The sequence below is a fragment of the Equus asinus genome, chromosome 5 (genome assembly GCF_041296235.1).
Source record: "Equus asinus isolate D_3611 breed Donkey chromosome 5, EquAss-T2T_v2, whole genome shotgun sequence".
In the NCBI taxonomy this organism is placed as follows: Eukaryota; Metazoa; Chordata; class Mammalia; order Perissodactyla; family Equidae; genus Equus; species Equus asinus.
The window spans coordinates 69,704,003-69,729,517 of NC_091794.1; the positions used below are offsets into that span (position 1 = coordinate 69,704,003).

At 45.3% G+C, this 25,515-nt stretch overlaps 1 protein-coding gene and 1 long non-coding RNA gene across 2 annotated transcripts in view; both read left to right on the top strand.

The window, feature by feature from the left end:
• The first annotated feature begins 12,787 nt into the window (after window positions 1-12,787).
• On the top strand, window positions 12,788-13,965 carry LOC123285514 (uncharacterized). Its single transcript, XR_006527253.2, has 3 exons — window positions 12,788-13,107; window positions 13,202-13,356; window positions 13,700-13,965. It is a non-coding gene; the product is annotated as an uncharacterized lncRNA (long non-coding RNA).
• A 10,309-nt stretch (window positions 13,966-24,274) lies between these two features.
• Window positions 24,275-25,515, top strand: part of DHCR24 (24-dehydrocholesterol reductase) — a 30,907-nt gene continuing 29,666 nt past the window's right edge. The window contains exon 1 of the mRNA XM_014844379.3: window positions 24,275-24,633. Coding sequence (XP_014699865.3) covers window positions 24,403-24,633 — 231 coding nt within the window. The 5' untranslated portion in view covers window positions 24,275-24,402. The remainder of the gene's footprint in view (window positions 24,634-25,515) is intronic.

Sequence of the window (25,515 nt, forward strand, 5' to 3'; positions counted from 1 at the left end):
CTTATTCACCATGGTATCCCCACCACCCAACACTCAATAGATATTTGTTGAATGAATGAAAGAATGGCATAGCTGGAAGGAACATAAAGATTTATTTTTTTAAGCATTTTTTAATTGCTTTTTCTTTCCAGATCCCCCCAGTACATAGTTGTATATTTTAGTTGAGGGTCCTTCTAGTTGTGCTATGTGGGACGCCGCCTCAGCGTGGCCTGATGAGCAGTGCCATGTCCGTGCCCAGGATCCCAACCGGCAAAACCCTGGGCGCCAAAGCAGAGCGTGTGAACTTAACCACTGGGCAACGAGGCCAGCCCCCAAAGATTTATTTTTAATATCACTGACTTTAAGGACAAGCATACTGATGCTCAGAGAGGTAAGCCAACTGAGCCACTTAGCTAGTAAGAGGCAGTTAGTTCAGTTCAACAGTACTTACTGAGTACCTGCATATAAAGAATTATTCTAAGCACTGTGAGCAATGCCAACATGATGAAGTCCTTACTCTTGTCAACTTACAACGTAAACTGGCCAGCTGTCATGCTCACAAAATCAGTTTATTTGGGAACAAAGCAACGAAAAGCAATTCGGCAGAAGCAGGCTATGGTGGCCCATAGGCAAATTCAGAGAAACAAAGCAGGCATGCTTTTATAGAGGAAAAGGAGTTGGGTGGGGCTATAATAAACAAAAAGTCCATTGGAGGGAACTGGCCGTCCAAAGTGTAGAGTCTTCCCCTTGGCTGGGGTGCTACCTTCTCTCATTGGCTGGGCTGTTGCCCGGCGAAGAGAGAAGTCATCCTTCCTCCTACTGGATAGTAAAGTACACAGCACCTTCCTCTGGAGGAGCCTGCTTGCTGCTCTGCCCGAGGGACTAACTGAGGACGTGGATGGGGTGTGAGGGCTCCCCCTACAGGTATTCCCGACTCCAGGTTAGTGGAGATTTCTTTTATTAATTTCACACTCCCAACAAATAGGGGATGTAAATCACGTTATGCACCTAGGGGAGAAGGGAACAGACGCTGGAAAACTTAGTTGAATCAGGCTCTGAGCAGGAACACACGTTTCCTAGTTTCCTTTAGTCGTCACAGACGCCATACCAGGTGGATGTTATTATCCACAATTTATAGATAAGGAAATTCAATCTCAGGGATGTGATATACTAATTGGAGGAATTTGAACCCAGGTCTATCTGTTGGCAAAATCTAAGCTCTTTCCCTAACACTATTATAAGTCAAGAAATAAAGGCCAAATAAATTCCAAGGCAGAAGTTGTCCACCTCTTTTGGAGAGCTTTAAGACAAACTTCATGAGACAAGTAGTACTGGATCACTGAAAAAATGTTGACAGAAAGCCCTGGGGCAGAGGGAGGGCAAGGGGGAGACCGGCGGCCCTTGTGAACAGGGGAAATGTAGGAGGAACTTTGTGTATGAAGAAAGGCCCATAACTCAGTTCAGCTAGAACCAGAGTCCACGTGGGGCGATCGTGGGGACGGGGGAGTGGGGCTGTGGGACCGTGTCCTATACAGATGCTTGAGAACCTAGAGGAGAGGCTCGGCCTTAATGTGGAGATGGCGTTTCAGCAGGAAGATGGCGCACGTGATCCGAGCTGGGCTTTAGGGAGACTGACCTGTCGGCACACGGAGGCCGGCTCACAACAATGAGAAAGTAGAAACAGGGAATCAGCTGGGAAGCTGCTGAAATAGTCCAGGGCCAGAAATAAGTGGGTGTTCAGTGGAGTTGGAAAGGAGACAATGATTTATATTTCTATAATGTACACCTGTCTGGATACAACCCATCTATATTCTAATTATATAATTGCTGAGTACATCTATTCAGTAGTAATAACAGACATTTACTAAGTGATTACTATGTCTGAGGCACTCTGCTAAGTGCTTTATAAGCACTAATTCCTTTCCTACTCATAGCAGCCCTATGAGGCAGATGCTATCATTATCCCCATTGTACAGGCTTATAAAGAGCAGGAAACACACCCAAGGTCATATAATTAGTAAGTGCAGAAAATGGAACTGTTACCGACATGTTACATACTCAGCCTTCATGGCCATCTCTTCCTGACTCAGCCGTACATTTACAAGATTTTGATGGAAATTTAAGCCTGGTGTAGCAGAAATAGCATGAGACCAGCAGTCCCAGACCTGCGTGTGGAAAGCAGGCTCAGCCACTTACAAGCTGAGTAATATTGGGCATGTGACTTGGCCTCCCTGAGCTTGTTTTCCTTCTGGAAAATGGAGACAGCAGACCAACTTCCCAGGGCTGTTGAGAAGATTGGAAACGGGAAGATTTGTAATATCCCTAGGCTGTGCATGGCACATGGTGACAAGTGTTCAAGAAATGGTAGTTGTTGGGGCCCGCCCGGTGGCGTATTGTTTGAGTTCGTGCGCTCTGCTTTGGTGGTCCAAGGTTCGCCAGTTTGGATCCCGGGCACAGACCTATGCACCACTTATCAAGCCGTGCTGTGGCAGGAGTCCCAACATATAAAATAGAGGCAGATGGGCACAGGCGTCAGCTCAAGGCCAATCTTCCTCAGCAAAAAAAGAGGAGGATTGGTGGTGGATGTTAGCTCAGGGCTAATCTTCCTCACCAAAATAAATAAATAAATAAATAAATAAATAAATAAATAAATGGTAGTTGTTAATGATAATAATAAAAGGGCATTCAGATGAGGGTGACCAGGCTGACAAGAGGACTAGAGGCCAAACCATGTGGGGACCAGTTCAGAGCGGTGGCTGTGCTCACCTGGAGAAGGGAGCTGTAATCGTCACCCTTAAGTGCATGCAATGTTGACAAGTGGGAAGCGACAGGGAAGACATTCTGTGTGGCTCAGGAGGGCAGGCCTGGGACCCAGGAGGCGAGTCTGTGAGTTTCTAACCGTTTGAGGTGACTCAAGTTGGAGCAGGCTCCTTTGTGAGGTGGCAGGATCTGTTACTGGAGAGGTTCCAGGGAAAACCTGGCCAATCCAACTGGAAGAGACACTTTCCAACAATGCTCCTCAGGCTCGGGTGTGTCCGAATCATGGGAAGGGCTTGTTAAAACACAGATTGCTGGGCCTCCTTCCAGAAAGTTTACCCCATTAGGCCTGGGGAGAGGCCTGAGAATTCGTGTCTGTAACCAGTTCCCAGATGCTGATGCTGGTGGGGAGGCCACACTGGGAAAACAAGTAGATTAGGGAGCAGTAGTTTCTAAATTCCAGGCCCGTTGGGTTGGTTCATAACAATGCTTCCAAAAGTTGCGGCAAAGTCAGAAAAATTATGAAATGCATCCAGCGTTTCACAATGTAAATATGTCTAGTTTGAAAGGCTGTTCTTTGTTCTGAGACTGTGACGTTCTGACTTTTTCTGACATTCAAATTTCCTTTCTTTCATGGAAAGATAATGGTAATAGATGGTGGTTCTTTTGTTAGTTTGTTTCTTGGGTTTTTTTATATGGCAAAATAACAAGTTGGCAGCCCTGTAATTGTCCTCAATTTTTAAAAAGCCTTTTCAGTCCACGTACTTCTAAAATCGAGGACACACTGCTCCCCAGCATGATAGTTTAGACTAAGTGTTTTCTCTAAGAGAGCCCTTCCAAAAGAGAAGCTCAAGGTCTTTTAAAAAGGCATTACACACCTCTTCGCCTGGCCAAACACCTTATTTGGAACATATTTGACCTTTTAGTGATGCTTCAAGTGAGCATTATGCACATCCATTACTATAAAGCGCTGTCAAACTCCCAACATGCCTTAGGGGAGCCTACTTAGAAAGGACTGTTTGTCTGTCATTAAACCACCCAGGCTGCTCTCCTGTTTACGTGAAGCAATCCTGCTGCCTCTGCAATTCTCTCTCACCCCATCAGCCGGTTCCTCCACCCACCGCCCACGAAATGTCAGGCGACCAAGCTTATTCAATCAGTGGTTTCATTTTACACATCAGTTTAAGTCAATAGTCTATGACTTTGGGACCAGTTATCTCCACCAAGGAATAAGGGTATAGACTCAGTAAATGATCAAAGAGATTTGTCCCTCTCTGTTGGGAAACGGTAATGACAGATAATATCCACTGGGGAGCGGACCCCATGACAGAACTTAACTAGAGTGTTAAGTAACTTGTAACTTGCCCAAGGTTCATTTATGGAAGGGTCAAGAATCACACTAGGACTGTGGGCGTGGAATCGGCACTGACCTTAACCTGGCCTCACCGGTGCTTCCAACAGTGGGCTGCTGGACGTCTGACCACTAAATAAATGTAGAGCTATAAATGTCATTGTTTGTAGGTAATGCTTATTTGCTAAAAGTTGTCATTTTTTTAAAGGGATGTTCTGACTTTATTAGAAGAAATTGAAATTATTCTGATTCAAGAATCAAGCTGGGGACCAGTTGACTTTGGGACACTGGCCCTGTGCTGGGCAGCGGGCACACGGAGATCAGGAGACAGCCTTTTTGCCTCCGAGGGCCTCCGAGCCCAGTGGAACCATATGCAAGAGAAGAAGCAGGACTGGCGTGTGGGAAGGGAGGAGCAGGAGATGGCTATTTTTGTTAAAAACCTACTCCTGTTCTTTGGCCTGTCCAACTGCATGCTCGTATCCTTCGTTAAAGTTGGACAAAGCCCAGACCTGCACTGGCTGTGTGTGCTGCTGTGTGATATCTTTCTTAAGAGGTCAAATGTCCAGCACTTTATTCTCCTTGCCCAGCTCTCCAACCGCTCCAAACACTGATGTATGGAGGACGTGTCCATGCCCACTTTACAGAGTGGTTATATTAGGATGGCGGGTGTGTCATGCCTAGTACAACAGGTGCTCAATTCTTCTTCTTATTGTTATGAAGCCAGAAAATATTCCCTCCCTTTTAAGTATTCTGAAGAATTGGACCATTCAGGAGGTATTTACCATATCCACTTTGTACTGTTATATTGTATTTAATTGTATTATTGTACTGTATTTAAAAGCAAAGCATTTAGAATTGTGCCTCACAAATAATATTTGCTCAATAAATGTTAGCTGTAATTATTATGCTTGGCATTGCTTTTTCTGCATACATATCTTATCTACTAAACTCTGACCCATGGGACAGAAGCCCTGCTGGACACATCCACATTTCCTCTCCCCATCTGTGCCCAGCAGTGTTAGGCACACAGTAGGAATTAGAGAAATATTTTTGGAATGGATTATTGCCTATCTGATACAATTTTGAATATGTCCATGATATCCCCAGCATCATTAGTCGCAGCTATGTCTGTCTCTCGGTTTTGTAGTACTCCAAGCCTGCTCTGCTTTGTAGTTAGTTTTTTCCATGTCTCCCCCATTGGCCCATGACCTTCCTATGGGCAGGACCATGTCTCTCTTACCTAAGACCCAGTTCAGTTTGATGTATGGAGTTCAAGCTAGATACACAAAAAAGCATTTATATGAAATTAATGAAGCTTAAGCTTCAGGGTTCCTCACTCAAAGGAGAGCCCCTCATAGCCCGGGTTCATGTGTCCTCAATTCAGAGAAGCAGAGATTATTCACCGCAGAAGACAATTTGAAATGCTTTGAAATCTGACAGCTTGTGATTGAGAGAAACATAGTAGATGTTTTTGCAAATTTGATAACAATCCAACAAAATTTATATAACACTAACAATAAATAATTATATACCTAAAACATTTCCAAACTGTCAATAATAAAAAACAAATTTTGATCTGCCATGTTGAAAGAAAGACTGAATTATCATTTTATTTTCTCTGTATAAAGTGATGTCATAAAATTGTTGTCACGTGAAGAAATGATGAAAAAGAATGTGGCCAAAAGATATAGGAAAAAAGTATTATCAGTTTAATAAAAAATATTATGTTGTTTTTCTAGATTTTGTGATATTTATGGTATGTCAGCTTCTTCAAATGTATAATTTGTTGTATTTTTTTCTCATTCTAAATTAGTAATCACATTTATACTTTATAAGTTTGTCTCCTTTTCCCTAAAGAGGGCATCCCAAATTGCATGAACCTTGGGCTCCACGAAACCTGCTCCATGAGCTCCAGCCACACGGGACTTCCTCCCCCGCTTCCTCCCAGGCCCGAGGCCTTCCTTCAAGCAGCCTGTCCCTCCATCCTGACCAATCCTTGCCCTCCATCTTGCCTGGCTGGTGTCTATTCATTTTTCAGATTTCAGATTAAATACTGTTTTCTCAGGCAGACCGTCTCCCTTCCCTCGTCACGATCGTGTTCAAATGAAGATTCTGACTCTGTCGATCTGAAATGGGGCTTAAGATTCTGCATTTCTACCAAGCTCCCAGGTGCTTCAGGTGCTGCCTGTCCAAGGACTACATTTTGCGTGGGAGGTCCTGGACCTCGTGAAGTCCCTTGGCTTCATTACCCTACGTTCCTCTGTTGCACAACTTGAGAAGGCAACACTTAACGATCATTGATCATCACTCCTTTAATATCTGTCTTCCTCTTACATCTGATTTTCAGCCATAAGTGTTTATGCTCCAGGAGGCATTTTGACACTCCTGGAGACATTTCAACACCTGTTTGTCGCAACTGGGCGGGGGGTGCTATTGGTATTTATGTTAAACATACTACAACGCACAAGACACCCCACAGAAAGAATTATCTGGCCAGGAATGTCGACGTTGCCAAGGTTGAGAAACATGCTCCATGGGAGTTTCTAGTAGGAAATGGACCATCTTGCTTTCCGTCTTATCCCCAGAACCTGGCAGAGGGCCTGACTTACAGTACAGAAGCTCCAATAGTCCCTCTCTATCTGCGGATTCACTTTCTGTGGTTTCAGTTACCCGCAGTCAATCAGGGTCCAAAAATCTTAAATGAGAAATTCCAGAAATAAACAATTCGTAAGTTTTAAGTTGTTTGCTGTTCCGAGTAGCAAGATGAAATCTTGCGCCCTCCTGCTCCAACCTGACCTGGCTGTCAGTCATCCCTTTGTCCCGTGTATCCACGCTGTATACTCTACCCACCCTTAGTCACTTAGCAGCCCTCTGGGTTATCAGATCAACTGTCGAGGTATTGTAGTGCTTGTGTTCCACTAACCCTAATTTTACTGAATAATGGCCACAAAGCACAAGAATAGCGATGGTGGCAATTCAGATATGCCAAAGAGAAGTTGTAAAGTTCTTCCTTTAAGTGAAAAAGCGAAAGTTCTCAACCTCATAAAGAAAGAAAAAAATCGTATGCTGAGCTTGCTAAGCTCTACGGTAACTTTTATTACAGCATATTGTTATCTTTGTTCTGTTTTAGTATTAGTTATTATTAATCTCTTACTGTGCCTAATTTGTAAGTTAAACTTTATCATAGGTATGGATGTATGGGAAAAACAGTATATATAGAGTTCGGTACAATCTGTGGCATCAGGCACCCACTGGGGGCCTTAGAACAGGTGCCCCACGGATAAGGGGGAGACGGTACAGAGTCCCTGAGCGTTCTCTCCTCCACTCTCCATCCCAGCTCTAAATGTTTCCATGTTCTGGAGGTTTCTTTCCATGATGACAGTGGAAGGTATGAAAAGAGTGCCTAACATCGTAAAGTTCCACACATAAAAAAATTAAAACAAATAGATAACAGACCACACAAGCTCATACAGGCAGACTTTATGGCCACCCTGTAGACATTCTATAGATAGTGGTTTATTAATTGATACCTTAAACGAATAAGTGTTGCAAGCAAGAACATTGGTCAGAAGGTTTGCAGCTGACCAGAGCACAGAGAAGGCTATAGGCACAAAGGAGCTGCAAGAACCGCCCTTGGGAATGCCAAGGACAGAAATGACAGCGCCCCCAATTTCTGCTGACCACCCCTTGATCACCAAGACTGGTCAGTCCGAGCTATTCACTTCAAGCTTTCCTATTAGAAGCACTGAGAACTGGACATTATGAGAGCCTGGAAAAGGACACGGGTGGCTGAATTTCCTTTGTGGTGGGCTGCTCTGAAGCAAACCACTTCCATGTGTGCTATGAGAGCTGCTGACAGGCCAAATGGCACAGCCAGCTACAGAGTGTGAAATTCCTACCATCTAGACAGCCAAGAGATACCACAATGTTAGTAAAGGCGTGGGGAAATTGCTATTCTTTATCCTGTGGGTAGCACTTTTTGAGAGCAATTTGGCAGTAAGTTATAAAATATAAAATATATGTCCAGGAGGGCTTCTGAGAGGAAGTGATGACTAAGCAGAGACACCGTGGGATGAAGAGGAGTTCGCCAGGTGAAGTATTTGGGTTGAAAGGAATAAGAGCATTCCAAGAGAGGAATGCCGTGTGTGAAAGCCCAGACAGGGGTGAGGGGACGTGGTATTTGGGCACCTGAAAGGAGTCGGTCCTGTACAGTGTACACAATGGGAACCAGTGGCAAATTTTAGAAGAGAGCGCCATGATCATCTCTGCATTTGGAACAAGTGCTCTAGTTGCAGAAAGGGAAACGACAGTGGGCAGGACTGAGGCCAGTTAGAAGGCCATGACAAAACTCCAGGTGAGAAGTGATAAGATTACTAAAGTAAGGTCGTAACAGTAGAAGTGGAGAGGAGAGGAAAGGATTGAGAGATACTGAGGGAGAAGGTAAGGAAAAGCAGAAGAGGAGCCCGGATGGTTTCTAGGTATTTTGCTTGATGACAAGGTGGATGGGGATGTTTGCCAGCAGGGCAGAGAATATAGGATGGGGGTAGAGTCGAGGACAAGATGAATGCTATGGACTGAATGTTTGGGTCCTCCCAAACTCATATTTTGAAACCCTAATGCCCAATGTGATGGTATTAGGAGGTGTGGCCTTTGGGAGGTGATTGGGTTAGATGAGACCATGAAGGTAGAGCCCCCGTGGTGGGATTGGTGCCCTTATAAGAAGATAATGGGATCAGAGTTCTTTCTCTCCACCATGTCAGGATACAGTGAGAAGGCAGCCATTTGTGAACCAAGAGGAGGGCCCTTACCAAGAACCCGACCACGGTGGCACCCTGATCTCAGACTTCCAGCCTCCAGGACTCGGAGAAATAAACGTCTGTTGTTTAAGCTCCCCACTCTAGGGGAGTCTGTTACAGCAGCCCGAACTGAGACAATGTCAGAGGTCACCAGGGCTTGACGTCTTCAGGGGTGGACAGTAGACCCTTGCCCTCTGGAGGGCTGTTGTTTTCTTTCCAAGACGCTAATTGCCCATCTGACTAATTAGCCCCTGCTAATGCATGGCTGTCTTCGAAGGAGCCATATTTTTTAAAAGGAGATTAAGAACAGATACAACATTATATTTCATGTAAAAATAGCTTTATTGCTTTTATAAATGTAGAATATGCTCTTCTAAACCATTCAAACTATACAGGAAGGCACAGAAAGTAAAAAGTCACCTCAAATTTCATCATCCAGAGATGATGTGGGACTGAAGTACACATATTCATGACCATCCTTCTAGACGTCTCTCTAGGCCCACATACATATATGTATATAGTTTTACAAAACACCAGCAACTCAATGTGAGCTTTATAATTGCTTTTTAAAAACTTAACGATATGCTATACGTATTTTTAAAGGTTTCTTTGTCTTCCAATGTGCATGTTTGTGTGTATGTATATAGGTGTGAGTGCGCGTGCTTGCATGTGTGTAGCTTAATTTACTCCATGAGTCTCTGCTGAAGGATATTTAAGTTGTCTCCGAAGTTTGGTTACAGTGAGCAAAGATCCAGTGAATTTTCATTACCACACGTTTTCAAACTTACGAAATTTCCTTAAATTACTCAAGGTAATAAGACAATAAAATCTTGATTATCTGGAAGTCAGCTTTTAGTTTTCCGGATAAACAGCTTTTAGGTGAGAGCTGCACTTTGCAAGGGAAAAGAATGTCTTAAGAGGGCTTTAGAAACAGAGATAATTTCAGGGTCAAAGAAGTTTCAGGGTCAAAAGCTTCAGTCCCATTTCCTAAACGTTAGCAGGCGTCAGTGGAACTTGGAGACCTTTGCACAGACCTGACCTGTGCGCCTCCCCTCTGAAGGCTGAGATTCCGTGGGAGGCGGCGGGGCCCAGGCATCCGCGTCTTAGCCAGCGTTCTGATGTGGAAGGTGTGTAGACCATACTTGAAGAAACCCTATCCTGAAACTTTCACTTTATATCTATGAAACTGAACCACAAGAAATGGTGTTTCACACAATAATTGTGGGAGCAGATTCAAATGATGGAAAGATCCAGAAGTTGAGAGTCGTATCTTGACTTTTCTGTCCACCAGAATAAGACACTGATCAGGCAAATCAATGAAGCTTGCTAAGTCTGAATGTCCCATTTATTAAAAACAACACAGATTAACAGTTCTCTGTGCTGCCACCCCTCAGATTGGTCATAAAGACCAAAAGAGCTCAGCAGATGCTCTGTGCAAGTAGTAAAGTGCTCTTTGTCAGGACTCTAGCATTTATGGGGCTCCTTAATAAAAAAAAAAAGTTGTGTTCATTAGGCTCTATTCATTAAGAAAGAAATAGGGACTCACATTTTAGAAAGATTGCTACATGGTCAAACTATAAAAGGCATTTTGCTTAATTCCAGTTAACCTGAGAACTTGTTAACCAGAACATCCTATTCCTAAGCATTCTAACTAACTGAGTTTCATGTGAATAATGTACATTTATTAACAATACTGTGCATTTGTGAATAGACTCCCTGTCAAAGGGAGCTTCCTTGACTTGGGCAAAAATTAATGGGCCAGACAACCCACAGAATTGGAGGAAATATTTGCAAATTAAATATGTGATAAGGAATTAATATCCAGAATATATAGAGAACTCCTAAAACTCAACACCAAAAAACCAAACAACCATTCAAAAATGGGGAAAGGATTTCAATAGATATTTCTCCAAGGAAGAAACATGAATGACCAAAAAGCACATGAAAAGATGCCCAACACTGTCAATCATTCGGACAGTGCAGATCAAAACTACAACAAGATACTACCTCCCACTCATTAGGATGGCTACTATGGAAAAAAACAAAAACCAAAACAGAAAACAAGAATATGGAGAAATAGAACCCTTGCACACCGTTGCTAGGAATGTAAAATGGTACAGCCACTGTGAAAAGCACTATGGTGGATCCTCAGAAATGAATTATCATATGACCCAGCAAATCCACTTCTGGTATAAACCCAAGAGAATTGAAAGCAGGGTCCCAAAAAAGATATTGTACCCCTGTTACCGAACCTGAAGTGAGTTCACTCACCCGTTGCACAGCAAGCCAATCTCTGACACCGGGGGTGGTGGAAGAAAGTAGGAATTCTATTTTTGCAGAGCGCTGAGCAAGGAGAGAGAGCAGCTAACGCTGAAAGCCCAAACTCCCCGAAAAGCTAAAAGGAATGGTTTTTATTTGGGGTTTTAGGTAGGGAAGGGGGAGCATATGGCCTTGCTGGTCGGAGCTTTCCCACCAGCCTGTCTTTGGCCTTGAGACACTTGCAGAGAGGAGGGAGCTCATGACCTTGCTGGTCAGCAGCTTTCCCACAAGCCCATATCTCTTTGCGGGAGGAGATAGTCCAGGTGCTTGTCCTTGACGATGTCTGTCTCCATGGAGGATAGTGGATTCTGGAGCCAGGAAGCCAGAGAGTAAGCAGGGAATGAGTGTTTTGGTTTTAACCCCATATATTCTAGGTTTAATGTGGGGAAACTGATATCAGGGTCGGTATCACCCCTGTGTTCATAGCAACATTATTCACAATAGCTAAAAGGTGGAAGCAACCCAAGTGTCCACAGACAGGCGACTGGATAAGTAAAATGTGTTATATACATACAATGGAATATTATTCAGCCTTAAAAAGGAAGGAAATTCTGCAACATTCTATAAAATGGACGAACCTTGAGGACACCACACTAAGTGAAATAAGCTAGTCATAAAAAGACAAATACTGTATGATTCCACTTCTGTGGGGTACTGGAGTTGTCAAAATCAGAGACAGAACATAGACTGGGGGTTGCCGGGGGCTGGGGGAGAAAGGACCGGGAGTTACTGTCAATGGGTACAGAGTTTCAGTTTTATAAGATGAAAAGCGTTCTAGAGATGGATGTTTGTGATGGCTGCACAACAGTGTGAATGTATTTAATAGCACCGAACGGTACACTTAAAAGTGGTTAGATGGTACTTAAGTTATGTGTATTTTACCACAATAAAAAAAATCTATTAAAAAAATGAGTGGGCCCAAGATGGCACACTATATGATTCAGTCACATCATGGGGATAGGGACGGGACTCTGAGCCACACCCTGAACCATCCGGGCGGGCCCCTGCCAGCCCAGCTAGTTCCCAAGTCGAGACAAGCAACTTCCATCCGCAAGCCTCCCCGCCCCCCAGCCCCCGCAGTCCCCCGGCAGTCCCCCGCCTCCCGCCCACACGAGGCCCCAAGGCCCCGGGAAGCCCACTCCGCGCCCTTCCTGGGGCGGCTGCAGGGAGCAACGCCGCAAGGCCAGGCCTACGAGGCAGGCGCAGCCACACCACCAGGCAGAGGGCAGCAGGCCACTGGAGGCAAGAATAGTGCCGCCGGTCTGGTCCCCTTACCCCTGAAAGACGCAGGAGGCTTCACGTCGCAGAGCCAGCCAGAGCCCCTCTTCTCCTTTGCCGGCTCCCTCGTGCTTGACCAGGAGCCCCAAGAAAACCTTGCCGGAGACTTCGGTCGGGCCTCCTGTCAATTTCAATTACCCGGAGAGCCTAAGAGCCTGAGGTCCTATCACCTTCTGGGAGAGACAGACCTAGAGTACTGGGAACAGAGTAGTGGGTGCCAGCGGGTAGGGGCGGGGAGGGGTGACTCCACAGGGGTCCAGGAGGAGCTTTGTGGGGCGTGGAACTGTTCTTTATCTTCGTGGTGGTGGTGGTTACAAGAATGCTTACCTGTGCTAAAATTCATAATCTGTACACAAAGATAAGCAGCTTTACTACATGTTAATTTAAAAAATAAGATTAGTTCATTGGCCCAACTCAAGGTAACTGTTTTCAGGCCGAGATAATAGCAATCCAAAGGGTTGGAGTTTGTGGAGACAGAAAAGAACAATCAGAGACAGGAGAGGAGGCAGGAGGGAAAAGGCGCGTGTGAGCCGGGAAAAGCCTGTTCTGAGTACCGTCTGCCCTTCTGTTTTGAGAGCTGTCCTGGAGATCAGTCTCGTTTACATCTCGGGGCTTCCTCCCCCTCTTGTGAGTGTCAAACTATTCTGATTGCCAGTAATTTCCGCTGTTTCTCCTCCCAGGCATGAAACACTCAATATTTAGGTTGAACTTTGCTTTCCAGGTTGCCTCCTACCCCAGCGTTTCTCAGAATGGTTACGCTTTTGCAGCAAAGCCTTACAGTTCCAACACTGGATTCAGACAGAACAGAGGAAGGCATTGCCCACGTGCCTCTCCTCTTTACACTTCGATTGCCCCTCCTGGTGGGAGCTTCCAGAGGTACAATGTGAGACAAATCTGTAATTTTTAATGTTTTAGTAGCCACCTTAGAAAAGTAAATAAAGCAAGTGAAGTCAATTTTAATGCTATATTTTATTTAACTCAATATATCAAAATGTTATAATTTTCATAAGTGAATGGCAAGCAATAGGATATATTGGAGTATATGAGGAAGCCATTAGGTATAAACCCAGTTCTCGGTGACCTTGTTTTTCCTGAAGGGGCTGATGTGGCTGTTGAGCATGCATTGTACATCTGATTTAAGCATTTGCTATGTCCCGAAGATAAGAACAAATGGCCTTAAGATAAAGATGCAACTTCTCCCATGTTGGTATTTCCTTAGGGATGAGCATCTCTCCCTGGGCTAGGAACTGATCGCTGCGCCCGCCCTGCTGTGTCCCTCGAGACGGCAGACCTGCGGTGAATAGCTATGCTGAGCCTGCAAGGCAATCTCGTGACTGTGGTAAAAGGGACATTCCTATCATATGTGATGTATGCTCTTTGTTCCAAGACAGTGTCTAACCACTCTGTACACCCCACTTCTTTGGTGCCCTTCCTTCCTTGGGGAGGGATGGCCCCAGGCTAGTCCTCAGATGTGGCTCATAATAAACTCACCCCAATTTTGATTTATAGATTCATAGTGGATTATCTTCATGGACAATTTCAACATGTAATCAATGTAAAAATTATTAATGAGGTATTTTGCATGTGACTACTGAAATCAAGAGTCTGGGTGATATTAGTGAAGGGGTTTACTCAGTAATCAGCGGGAGGAGCTGGATCCCCCGGAAGACAGTCCCACAGGGTACTCCGACGGAACTCTCCGAGGGCTGCAAGCTGAAGTGCGGCTTAGCTCTCTCTCACAAACAGTGCATGCGCAGGGAAGAGGAAAAGAAAAAACTCACAGCTAGATTTTATATTTGTCCCAAAAAGGGGGTAGAGGTCATCTGGGCCTTTCTCTAGGTCATACACTGAATGCAACATAAATAAGAATCCTTGGTTATACATCAAAGGAGTTCAGAGAAGCTGACATCTACATGAGCAGGGGGCAAGGACCAGGGTTGTTAATTATTCCCATGCAACTGGGGAACGTGACATTGAGGTACCTCTTTATCTGTTCCTGCTGTGGGTCTGTCCAGCTGGTGTCTTCAGTCAGGAGACGTGGGGCTGCCAGGTCGTGGGACACAGGCTGGCAGTGGCCTGCGTGGTGCTTCACGGTGCAGCGTGGATTTACCACGCTGACTTAAAGCCCGTGCAGTTTGCTGGTTAGATTTGCCTGTTAGACCAGGAGAGGGGTCCCCAAACTCGGTCCAGGATCCTTGTTTTGGGTTATTATGAAGCCACGGTTGTATTCATGACCAATGAGGTGTTTCTTTGGTTTTCTCTGACATGATGGGGTGCCTCTCATTTCCTTACCTATCTTATATGCTATTTATTAAAAATGCATTCAGGATCACTTCTGCCTTCCTAGCTGACATGATCCAGGCCTTGTCCTGTCGTTGCCTCCTTTGACACTTAGCACAACATCGGACTAATACGATAATGAACACTATCAAAATGACAATTGTGAATATGGTTTTTATAATTTTTCTCCCAAAAAGTCCCCTGGCAGAATTTTCTTGGAGGTTTTCCCCAAGGCATGCCTTATATAATTGTTTCCTGTGAAGTGAGAATTAATAGGAAGATTTAGAACAGGTTTGTGTAAGATGGATCTTAGACTCTGAGTATTTGACTTATGGGCTCACCACTTGTTGGACTCAAAGTGGTAACCTTTTTCTGAGAACAACAGTTCGTATCTAAGAGTTGGTGTGGCTTGGAAAGACAAATGTTGTGACAAGAGTAGGTGAGTCCAGTTAGAAACAAAAATAATACATATTTTCCCTTAGTTACTAGCCTGCTCCGGACTCTTGGGAGAGCTGTCCACGTCAGCTGTCGGCCGCTTCTCATCCTGGTCTCGTGGGTGTAGTTTCAGTCACAAACCTGAGACACAGTCTGAGGACCGCTCTGAAGTAGGTGCCCTTTTTAAGTGAGAAATACGGATCCAAGAGCCAATTCCCTGTAACCCAGCTGTGAAGGAGTTAGAAGGACTTGATATGGTCCTTTCCACTTAAGCTGCAAAGAACTTTTTAAATGGTGACATTTTCAATAAACAGTCATCCTGAGTCTGTATATCTTCCTCCTTGGGTAAGTTTGCATCGTACGTGTTAGCAACCAATTTCGAGTGTTCCTTTAATAGTTTGGTTAAGATTTTACAATAGTGAATTATGTCGCCTTTTTGTAATGAAGGTTTATGTAATCCTTCAGCTAGAAACATAGGTCTCCCAGTAATAATTTCAAATGGAAACAACTGATGTTTTCCAAAGGGTGTTGATCTTAGGTTGACAATACCAGCGGAAGGGCTTTAGGCCATGGTAGAGAAAATGCACCTGTGAGCTCAGCCACTTGGGTCTTAATTATGCCATTTGTTCATTTCACAAGGCCTGATGATTAGGGGTAGTAACTGCAGTGGAGATGCTACAAAATAGGCCAGACTTTACAAATTTCCCTCAAAATTCGTCTGGTAAAATGAGTCCCAGATCACTGTGTAGTTGTGCTGGAACGCCCCCACCCCACCCCAGTGGAATGAATGGAATGAAGCGCTCCTGTAGCAATTTACTTCCTGATTGAGCGTAGCCCTTGGGCACGGAAAGGCTTCCGCCCAATGAGAGAACACGCAAATCACAACAAACACAGACTGGGAAACTTGGGAGGGAGGAATTTGGATAAAATCTATCTGCCAAGTTTCAAGCAGTCCCGCTGGCAAAGGGAAGACTCTGTTTGAACCATGTAGGGGCCTCCCTGGGTTGTGTTTAGAGCAGACTAACCATTCAGAGTATATTTTCTGTGCTACAGTAAAAGAGGGTTTCCAAAAGTATTGTTTTCCCCAAGAGATCATTTTCTCTGGGGCCCAATGAGTCAGAGCAAGGATATGCTGTCGAAATGGAAGGTGAGCTTCCAAAGGATCTACTGGGCGTGGACGCGGTCCAATCCACAGGTTCCTAGGAGAATCAAAATCGCCCCCCTTTGGGATCTGTAACTGCTGTTCTTTTTCTGTGGCAGTTTTCGGAAACTCCAGCAGAGCCTCAGTTAAGTCAGAGAGGCACAAGATGTGGACTCCCATTTGGGAGGCAGCCTCCTTGCCTGCCTGGCCTGCTAACTTGTTTTTTTTGCTTGTTTGTTTTGGTTTCTAAAGTGTCCACCTTGCACTTTTATTATTGCCATTTTCTGGGGGAGTAAAATGGCTTTTAACAAACTAGTCACTTTTTCCCCATTTTTATTTATTAATTTATTTAGTCTGAGGAAGATTGGCCCTGAGCTGACATCTGTGCCAATCTTCCTCTGTTTTATGTGAGATGCCACCACAGCATGGCTTGGCAAGCGATGCTAGGTCCACACCTGGGATCTGAACCTGTGAACCCTGGGCCGCCAAAGCAGAGTGCACAAACTTAACCAACAGGCCACCGGGCTGACCACTTTTCACATTTTTAATATGTTATTCAGTAGAAGTTAAAAAAAACCTTTGTTTTTAGAGCATGGCAAAATCATGGACTACTCAAATGTATATTTATTGTCAGTGAAAATATTTGCAGTTTTTCCTTTAGCCTAATGACAGGCTCTAGTCAGTGCAACAAGCTCAGCCTGTTGTGCTGAAGGAGCATCAGGCAAGAGAGCACTCTCAGGAATGGAGCCTGGGGGGCCCACAGCAGGGCCGGCTTGATATTTCCCAGTAGGTCCTCACAGGTAAAAACCAACCGTGAATAGCATAAGGTCAGTATTAGTTATAGGACTTTCACGTAAATCATCCCTAGGGGTCAACAGCTGGTCAGTTAATTTTATGTAGTCATGATCAAATTTCATTGATTCAGCATCATCTAGGGGCAAGGCAGTGAGATTTAACCTGTTATACAAAACAATGTCATCAGAAGTTAATCGACTCAGAATAATGCTGAGTGTGATGAGAATTTAACAAGGCTTCCACTGAATGAGGAGCACCCATAGTTCAAGGACACCCCATCATCATTTCTTTAGTAGCCCTGCACAAAAGAGCTGTTGCTGAAACAGCCCCCAGACACGGTGAAAGTCCTTTTGCCACCAAGGTGAGTTGCTGACTATCATATCTTATAGGTCGATGGTGATCATCATGTTCTTGAGTTAATACACCTAAAGCATTTTCTTTATCTTGATAGATAAATGATAAGCAATAGGATATGAGAGTATACGAGGAAGCCATCTGGTGTAAAACCAATTCAGCCTGAATTTGTTTTTTCCAAAAGGGCCTGATTTGGCCATTGAGCATGCATTGTACATCTGCTTTGAGTATTTACTATGTCCCGAAGACAAGAACAATGCCCTTAAAGATAAGGATGTAACTTCCCCTACACTGGCATTCCTTAAGGATAAGCATCTCTCTGTAGGCCAGGCATGGATTGCTGACCTGCTGCACTCACCCTGTGACCACCCACCTTAAGACCACCCACCCGCCATGTTCATCAAATTGCTATGCCGGCAATTCACTCTCGTGACTATTGTGAAAAGGACATTCCAATCGTATGTGATACACGCTCTTTGAAGGTTACAACCACTCTGTATGCCCCGACTTCTTTGGAGAGCTCCATTCCTCTGTGAAAAGACTCTCCCGGACTAAGTGGTCCTCAGAGTTGGCTCATAATAAACTCACCCAATTTTGATTTATAGATTGTTTATGGATTATTTGCATCAACAATCTTCATGTACAAAGAGAGAAAATGGCAAGTTGAAATTAGGGTGACCTGAAGTTGGTGCCTGAGCCAAGATGGACTTTGAGGTGTTTACAGCTTTTTCTCCTTCTGGTGTCCATTTAATCAAATCAGACTGGTCAGACTTAAGTGATGTATACATAAAAGGTTGAGCAACGAGTGGAAAGTTAGGCACCTAGTTTCTGCAGTATCTAGTCAGCTCTAAACAAAATGCCCTCAATTGTTTTCTGTTAGCAGTTTATGAAGCCATCAGTTTTTCCGTTATGGTTCTGTAATTTTTTAAAATTTAGTTTTCCAGTCTGAAAGTTTATCAGAAACCTGTATTTCAGAGTAAGTGCCAGGGTCCTTTCCATGAATCTCTCTAAAGATGAAACATATTTGCAAAAGCATCAGAGTAAAATAATAAAAATCTGTAAATGACAAAAGACTCGAAAATGGCAATTGACAAAGAAACTTGGTTATTTCTGTGATATATAATATTTTAAGACAATAACTAGACTTACGACTGATAATTACAACAGATCAGAATTTTAGGAATGTTATATAACCTTAAACCACATATTAATAATATTTACATACACAATATAACCTTAGAGGTTTATCATCGCTTATTTGATGATGTTTCCCATGTAATTTAACATTCAAAATGAGTCTAATTAGTTTAATATTTTCCTCTTTATAAGAAGAGAGAACAAATTTTTTTGAGACATCTCAGGGCTGATTGGAAATTTTTAAATTTCCTTTTTAAGTGAAAAGAAAGACTTTAATTTAGGGAGAAGTTCATCAAAAATATCAAAAGGTTTTAAAACACTTGGTCAAATAGGAAACAATGCTTAGTTATCCATTCAATCAAGGTAACAAGAGAAGATGCCAAAGGCAAAAAGAAAAACACTTTAACAGAGAGACCTCAGTCTTTTTGAACATATGAAATTATTTTAACAAAACATTGATTTTCTTTTAGGTAGACTTACAAATAAAGAAAACCCTTTTTTTTTTTAAAGTTTGGCACCTGAGCTAATACCTGTTGCCAATCTTGGGGTTTTTCCCCCTTCGTATTCTCCCCAACCCCCCAGCACATGGCTGTATATTCTAGTTGTGAGTGCCTCTGCTTGTGTTATGTGGGGACATTGCCTCAGCATGGCCTGATGAGTAGTGCCATGTCCAAGCCCAGGATCCAAACTGGCAAAACCCTGGGCCGCTGAAGCTGGAGCATGCAAACTTAACCACTCAGCTATGGGGCCAGCCCCTAAGAAAAACCTTTTATAACCTCTTTATCACGAGCAGACCTAAAGTTCAAGAAGATTATCCTTTTATGAGAGAGAAAGCCAAAATCTAATTTTGCACCAGCTTACTTTTGATATTGAAACTTATTCACATAATCAAATTCATTTCAATCTTAGCCAACTTGACCACGCACAAAACTCTTTCCTCAGGGTTTTACTTCCACAAACCTTCTGTCACTTGCTTTTTACATTCAGAATTTGCCCCAGGCCTTCTCTCCTTTTTTTTCCTCTAGTACTTTAGGACAAATTTATCTTTCTTAACAAAACAAACAAATATCTCCATTCTTTATACCTTCTTTACTGAAAAAATACACCTTACTTTTCTTGTATACAGACTTTCCAGAAACACGTACTTTCTCATAGAAAATATCCCAGTGTGGCACAAAATATGTTCATCAATAAACCCAAGTATCTTCCAGCTCTTCTGAAATAAGAATCCAAATGCAGACAAATCTACGCCTAGTAATTAATTTTAACATCTTATCTTATGTGGAAATGACCTAGATACTCAATAAATTTTTACCACTTAATTTAGCAAAACTCTAAATTTTCAAGCCATCAAAAAGTTTTGAAGGTATTTTAAGTCCACACAGCATAATACATAATTATGGTTAAAAAGTTTACCCCCAAAACTTTGATCTTTCTCACATCCATTTAGTTTACTTGTTCCTAGTAATCATATTTAGATTGCCTATAAAAACCTCATGGGACATTAGACAAAATCAGCTATTATTCTAAGTTATCTTTTACTGATATATTTTGTAACAGAGATAACATATTTGTGTAATATCCTCTGTTGATACTCTGAAAACATGTCTATTTCAATCAAAGCAAAAACTTAAACAAGTTTTTATTTACCAAAGATCATTTTATATCATGTTAACTTGAAAGATATTTGGGGACCGGCCCAGTGGCACAGTGGTTAAGTTCGCACATTCTGCTTCGGCAGCCCGGGGTTTGCCAGTTCGGATCTGGGGTGTGGACATGGCACCGCTTGTCAAGCCATGCTGTGGCAGGCATCTCACGTATAAAGTAGAGGAAGATGGGCACGGATGTTAGCTCAGGGCCAGTCTTCCTCAGCAAAAAGAGGAGGATTGGCAGCAGATGTTAGCTCAGGGCTAATCTTCCTCAAAAACAAAAATAGATAAAAAAAAAAAGAAAGAAAGATATTTGGGTTAATTTCTATTACACTTAGAAATAATTTATATAAGCATTTACGTCAAGCCAATTAAATAGAGCTCCTTTAGAAATTACACCATCTGGAGGCAGACAAATATAGAGAGACTTACATCCATAAACACACAGACAGACACAATCAGAGATCTTTAAAATTTTAGCCATGTCTCAGGTACAAAACGCAAAAGAATAGTGGCTTCCAAATTGGTTTTCTGGCAGATGAACTAAGTTAAGTTTATCTTCTCAGATGGCTAAAAATTTTTACTAAAGATTCTTTTTTTTGGTGAGGATCCTTTTTAGAGTGGTTTTTGAAGTCATTTTGTCCTTTAGAAGCTTCTGCATATCAACCAAAGAATGCATTCCAGGGGCAGCCCCATGGTGTAGTGGTTAGGTTAGCGCACTCCGCTTCGGCAGCACAGGACTTGTGGGTTCACATCCCGGGTGTGGACCTATGCACCACTAGTCAGGCCACGTTGTGGCGGTGTCCCACATACAAAATGGAGGAAGATGGGCACAGATGTTAGCTCAGGGACAATCTTCCTCAAGCAAAAAGAGGAAGATTGGCAATAGATGTTAGCTCAAGGCCAGTCTTCCTCACAAAACAAAAGCAACACCCCCCCAAAACCAAAAACAACAAAGAATGCATTCCATTGCTTCTGAGAGGTTTTGAATCCTTTCTTTTAAGGGTGACTCTTAAGGTGGACTCTTCTGAAACAAAAGTTCCCAGAATGGCCATTATAAAGCAAGATCTCCTTTAGTAATACTCTCCCATTTAGGGAGCCATTTGCAAGCTTGTGCTCCATAAGTATTGAAGGTAAAATTGGCTGGAGTATTAGCTGGTGGGTGGCTGTCAGATGTCCCACAGTTACCAGGTTTTGATGTTTTGTTTCCCATTCTGTTTAAGCAAGTCTAACTAGCGACTTAGTGGGGTGAATTGGGAGTGTGGTGCTTATGGGCATAGCTCCTCAAAGTGCCACCAATGAGTTGGCTCCACCCTCTTATGTGCCTCAGTTTCTCCTGCTGATTGTCTAACACAATCACAGGGGCTCGGAGCACTGGTGATCAACCTTATAGTGCGTCCCCGGATGAGCCAAGTTATTTAATTACGTGGTTTGGAGTTCCCTATGGGACCGCTACACATCTTGAGTATAGACCTCAGACACCTCTGTTTGGCCCCTGGTCACCCAGCGACACGGCAATAACAGCCGGAGGGAGAAAGTGTCCCTTTTCTTCAGACTCACCTGAAGCTGGCCCTCCATTCATGAATACTTTAATTTTGGCAAGCTGAACCAGTGTCTGATTGTTAAGAGAGCCAGTAGGGGAAAACTCTGACATTAGCCACCAACTATCCTCTCTTTTATTTTCCTTGGCTCAAAAGACTAGAAAACCTGAGCACCAAGTTTGGAATTCCCTTCTCTGTGAACACAGAGGATAGCCTGTCCCACCTGGACAATCATAAACCATTATTGAATAAATTCAAGGACCTTCAACCATTAACCAGGAGATCTGAGACCCAGGAAAGACTTCCCTGCTGTGGCTGGAGCTCCCAGGAGGCAGCGGGGCACAAAGGGCCCTGCAGGTACCACGGCACTGGGTCCTCTTGATGCTCCAGGTGGTCTCAGGCTGTCTCTCTAGGTCCCCTGGTGGTCGCCAATTTGTCAACTGAAATCAAGAGTCTGGGTGATATTAGTGAAGGGGTTTACTCAGTAATCAGCAGGAGGAGTTGGATCCCCGGGAAGACAGTCCCACAGGGTGCTCCGACAGAGCTGCTCCAAGGGCTGCGAGCTGAAGTGCGGCTTAGCTCTCTCTCACAAACAGTGCACGCGCAGGGAAGAGGAAAAGAAAAAACTCACAACTAGATTTTATATTTGCCCCAAAAAGGGGGTAGAGTACATCTGGGCCTTTCTCTAGGTTATACGCTGAACCTAACATACACAAGAATCCTTGGTTATACATCAAACGAGTTCAGAGAAGCTGACGTTATCTACATGAGCAGGGGGCAAGGACCAGGGTTGTTAATTATTCCCTTGGTCTCTAAGAAATGCAGCTGGGGAACGTGACATTGAGGGACCTCTTTATCTGTTCCTGCTGTGGGTCTGTCCAGCTGGCGTCTTCAGTCAGGAGACGTGGGGCTGCCAGGTCATGGGACACAGGCTGGCGGTGGCCTGAATGATGCTTCACGGTGCAGCGTGGATTTACTGCACTGACTTAAAGCCTGTGCAGTTTGCTGGTTAGATTTGCCTGTTAGACCAGGACAGGGGTCCCAAAACTCTGTCCACATGTTCTCTTTTTCGTACTATATGTGAAATCCAGCGTGTGTTTTACACTTAAAGCACATCTCAATTTGTTAGCCACATGCTAGCAGTTCTTGTATAAGACAGCACAAGTCTAGACTACTCATTTTCGAAGTTCTACACAAACGGCCTCTCACTGTTTGGACTTCGATCATTGTTAAATATTTGAGCTTGTGTCCACTTCTTCCTTTATTCGTTAGTCACAAACACTGCAGTGTCTACTATGTACCAACCATTGTGCTAGAACCTGGAAAGACAAAAATGAAGGAGACATTGTGTGCCCTGAAGCTCGGTCTGTGGGAGTGAGAGACATGATGGAGACAATTATAAAACCGTGTGAAAGAATCCCGACACAGAGGCACTCTATCGTATGAGCCTGGAAGGGGAAGGAATTCCATAAACGTGGTTTAGAGGTGGCTGTGAGCTGGTTTCCAGGACCTGTGGTGTTAGCTCTATGACGGGGACAGGAAAGGGCATTCCAGAGGTGCCAGCCTGAGCAGAGACACTGAAGTGAGGGACATTGGGGCTGGGGGAGCCTCCTAAACATGCCTGTCAGGGCAAAGAAGAGAGAGGCAAGTGGAGAGGTAAGCAAGGCCAGTGAAGGGCCTTGTATGTCACAGTCGCTGCTCCTCTGGACTGGCTGCTCCGCGACAGCAGGGCCATCTGCTTTGGTCACCACCCTACCTCAGGGCCTGGGGGACGCCCGGCAGAGCGGGCCAGCGGGTTTACAACACTGCAGCTGCTTCCTTCATTCTCTCTCCTCTGGTCCTCCCCAGCCTCAGCAGAGTGGACAAGCGGGAAGGGGCCAGCCACAGCCTCCGCTGGATTCAGGAAGAGGTCTTCACCTTCTTGGGATGCCTCCTCATCTATAACGTGTGGTTCACAACTACCCGCGCCCAGGACTGCTGTGGAACTCGAATTTACACAGAGCACCTTGAAAAATGAAAAGAGGCATCTCATGGCCTTGAGGGCATGGAGTGACACAACTTGCAAAGGTCAAGACCAGCTTTCCATCCTCTCCGGCCGGGGCGGGAATCCTCGGCCCAGGGCCACGGGGCGCCCCACCGCACCCCTTGAGAGGTAACCCAACGCGCGACCGCTCGACGCACCTCTCGAGAAGGCGCCACCTACGGAGGAGAAGAGGAGGGCGCAGCCGCGCCCCTCCCCCGAGGGGTGGCCTGCAGCGCCCCGCGCCCCGCGCCGGGGAAGCCAGCGTCCCGCCGCCCGCTCCCCGCAGCCCCCTCCCCGCGCGGCGGCGAGGACAAGAGGGTGGAGCGACCTGACTCCCGCAGCCAATAAAAGCAGCGGGTTCCTGGTCCGATCGCCAGCGCGGTTCGCCATTGGTCAGCACCAGGGTCTCGGCCCACCGAACCTTTGCGGCCCGAGCCAATCGCGAGGCGGCGAGCGACCCCTCCCCCCCCACCGCGGCTCCCTTGGGTGCGGGCGGCAGGCGCGGGCGGCAGGCGCTGCCAGTGCGGACCTGGTGGCGGTGACAGGTGGCGCGCCTCCGGCTCCACCATGGAGCCCGCCGTGTCTCTGGCCGTGTGCGCGCTGCTCTTCCTGCTCTGGATCCGCGTGAAAGGGCTGGAGTTCGTGATCATCCACCAGCGCTGGGTGTTCGTGTGCCTCTTCCTGCTGCCGCTCTCGCTCATCTTCGACATCTACTACTACGTGCGTGCCTGGGTGGTGTTCAAGCTCAACAGCGCGCCGCGGCTGCACGAGCAGCGCGTGCGGAACATCCAGAAGCAGGTGAGCGGCGCCGGCGGCGCGGAGCCCGTGCTGGTGGGACGTGGCCGTGTGCCTGCCTAGCGGTGCGTGCGGGGGGAGCCAAGACTTCCCGGGGGCGGTGGCGTTTGAGGGGGTTCTGCCCTCAACAAAAATGGGATGGCGAGGGCTTCCAGGGGAGAGAACGGAGTAAGCAAAGGCATGGAGGGAATAAAACGTTGCTCCGATGTTTATGGAGTGCCTAGTCTGTGCCGAGCACGTGCGGGTACCTGGAGGGATTTCAAGAATCTTAAGACAGAGGAAGGTGAGCCATGCGGCAGGTAACTCACCACGCCCAAGCGATTTCAGAGGAGGGAGGGCTTCTGGGAGGTGGAGCTGGCATTAGAGACTGGAAGTTGGGAAATGATTGGGGGAGAGAGTGTGTCGGGTGGAGGGTCCCTGTGATCGAAGGCAAAGAGGGGAGAAGGTTGGAAAGTCAGTTTGGAGCTAGACTGGGGCCGGGTCTTGAGCTTGGAGTTCACTCTAGCAGCAGGGAGCTTTCCACAGGTTTAGAATAGAGGACTACAGTGAAAGGACCGCACCCAGCCAGGGTGAGCAGCTCCCAGCCTTTGGGCCACATGCTCACTCCTTACAAGGCCGTTGTCCACCTCCCAGTAGCTCTGGAACTCCGCCCCTCTGCCGGCGCCCACAGATCCTGTGCCCCTGCTGCCGCTCACAGCGAGCCTCCTTCTCCCGCGTCTAGGGCTGGGGGGCGGGCCTGGGCAGCTTCTTGGCTCCTGATGTTTCTCCCTTCCTGGCCTCAGGTTGCAAAGAGCTTCTGTTTCCTGTTGCCACCCCCACCACACGTGTAGCAGCCTCCATGTTCTGTTTTCTCCAGGCTAGGAGCTGCAGGCAGGAGCATGAAGA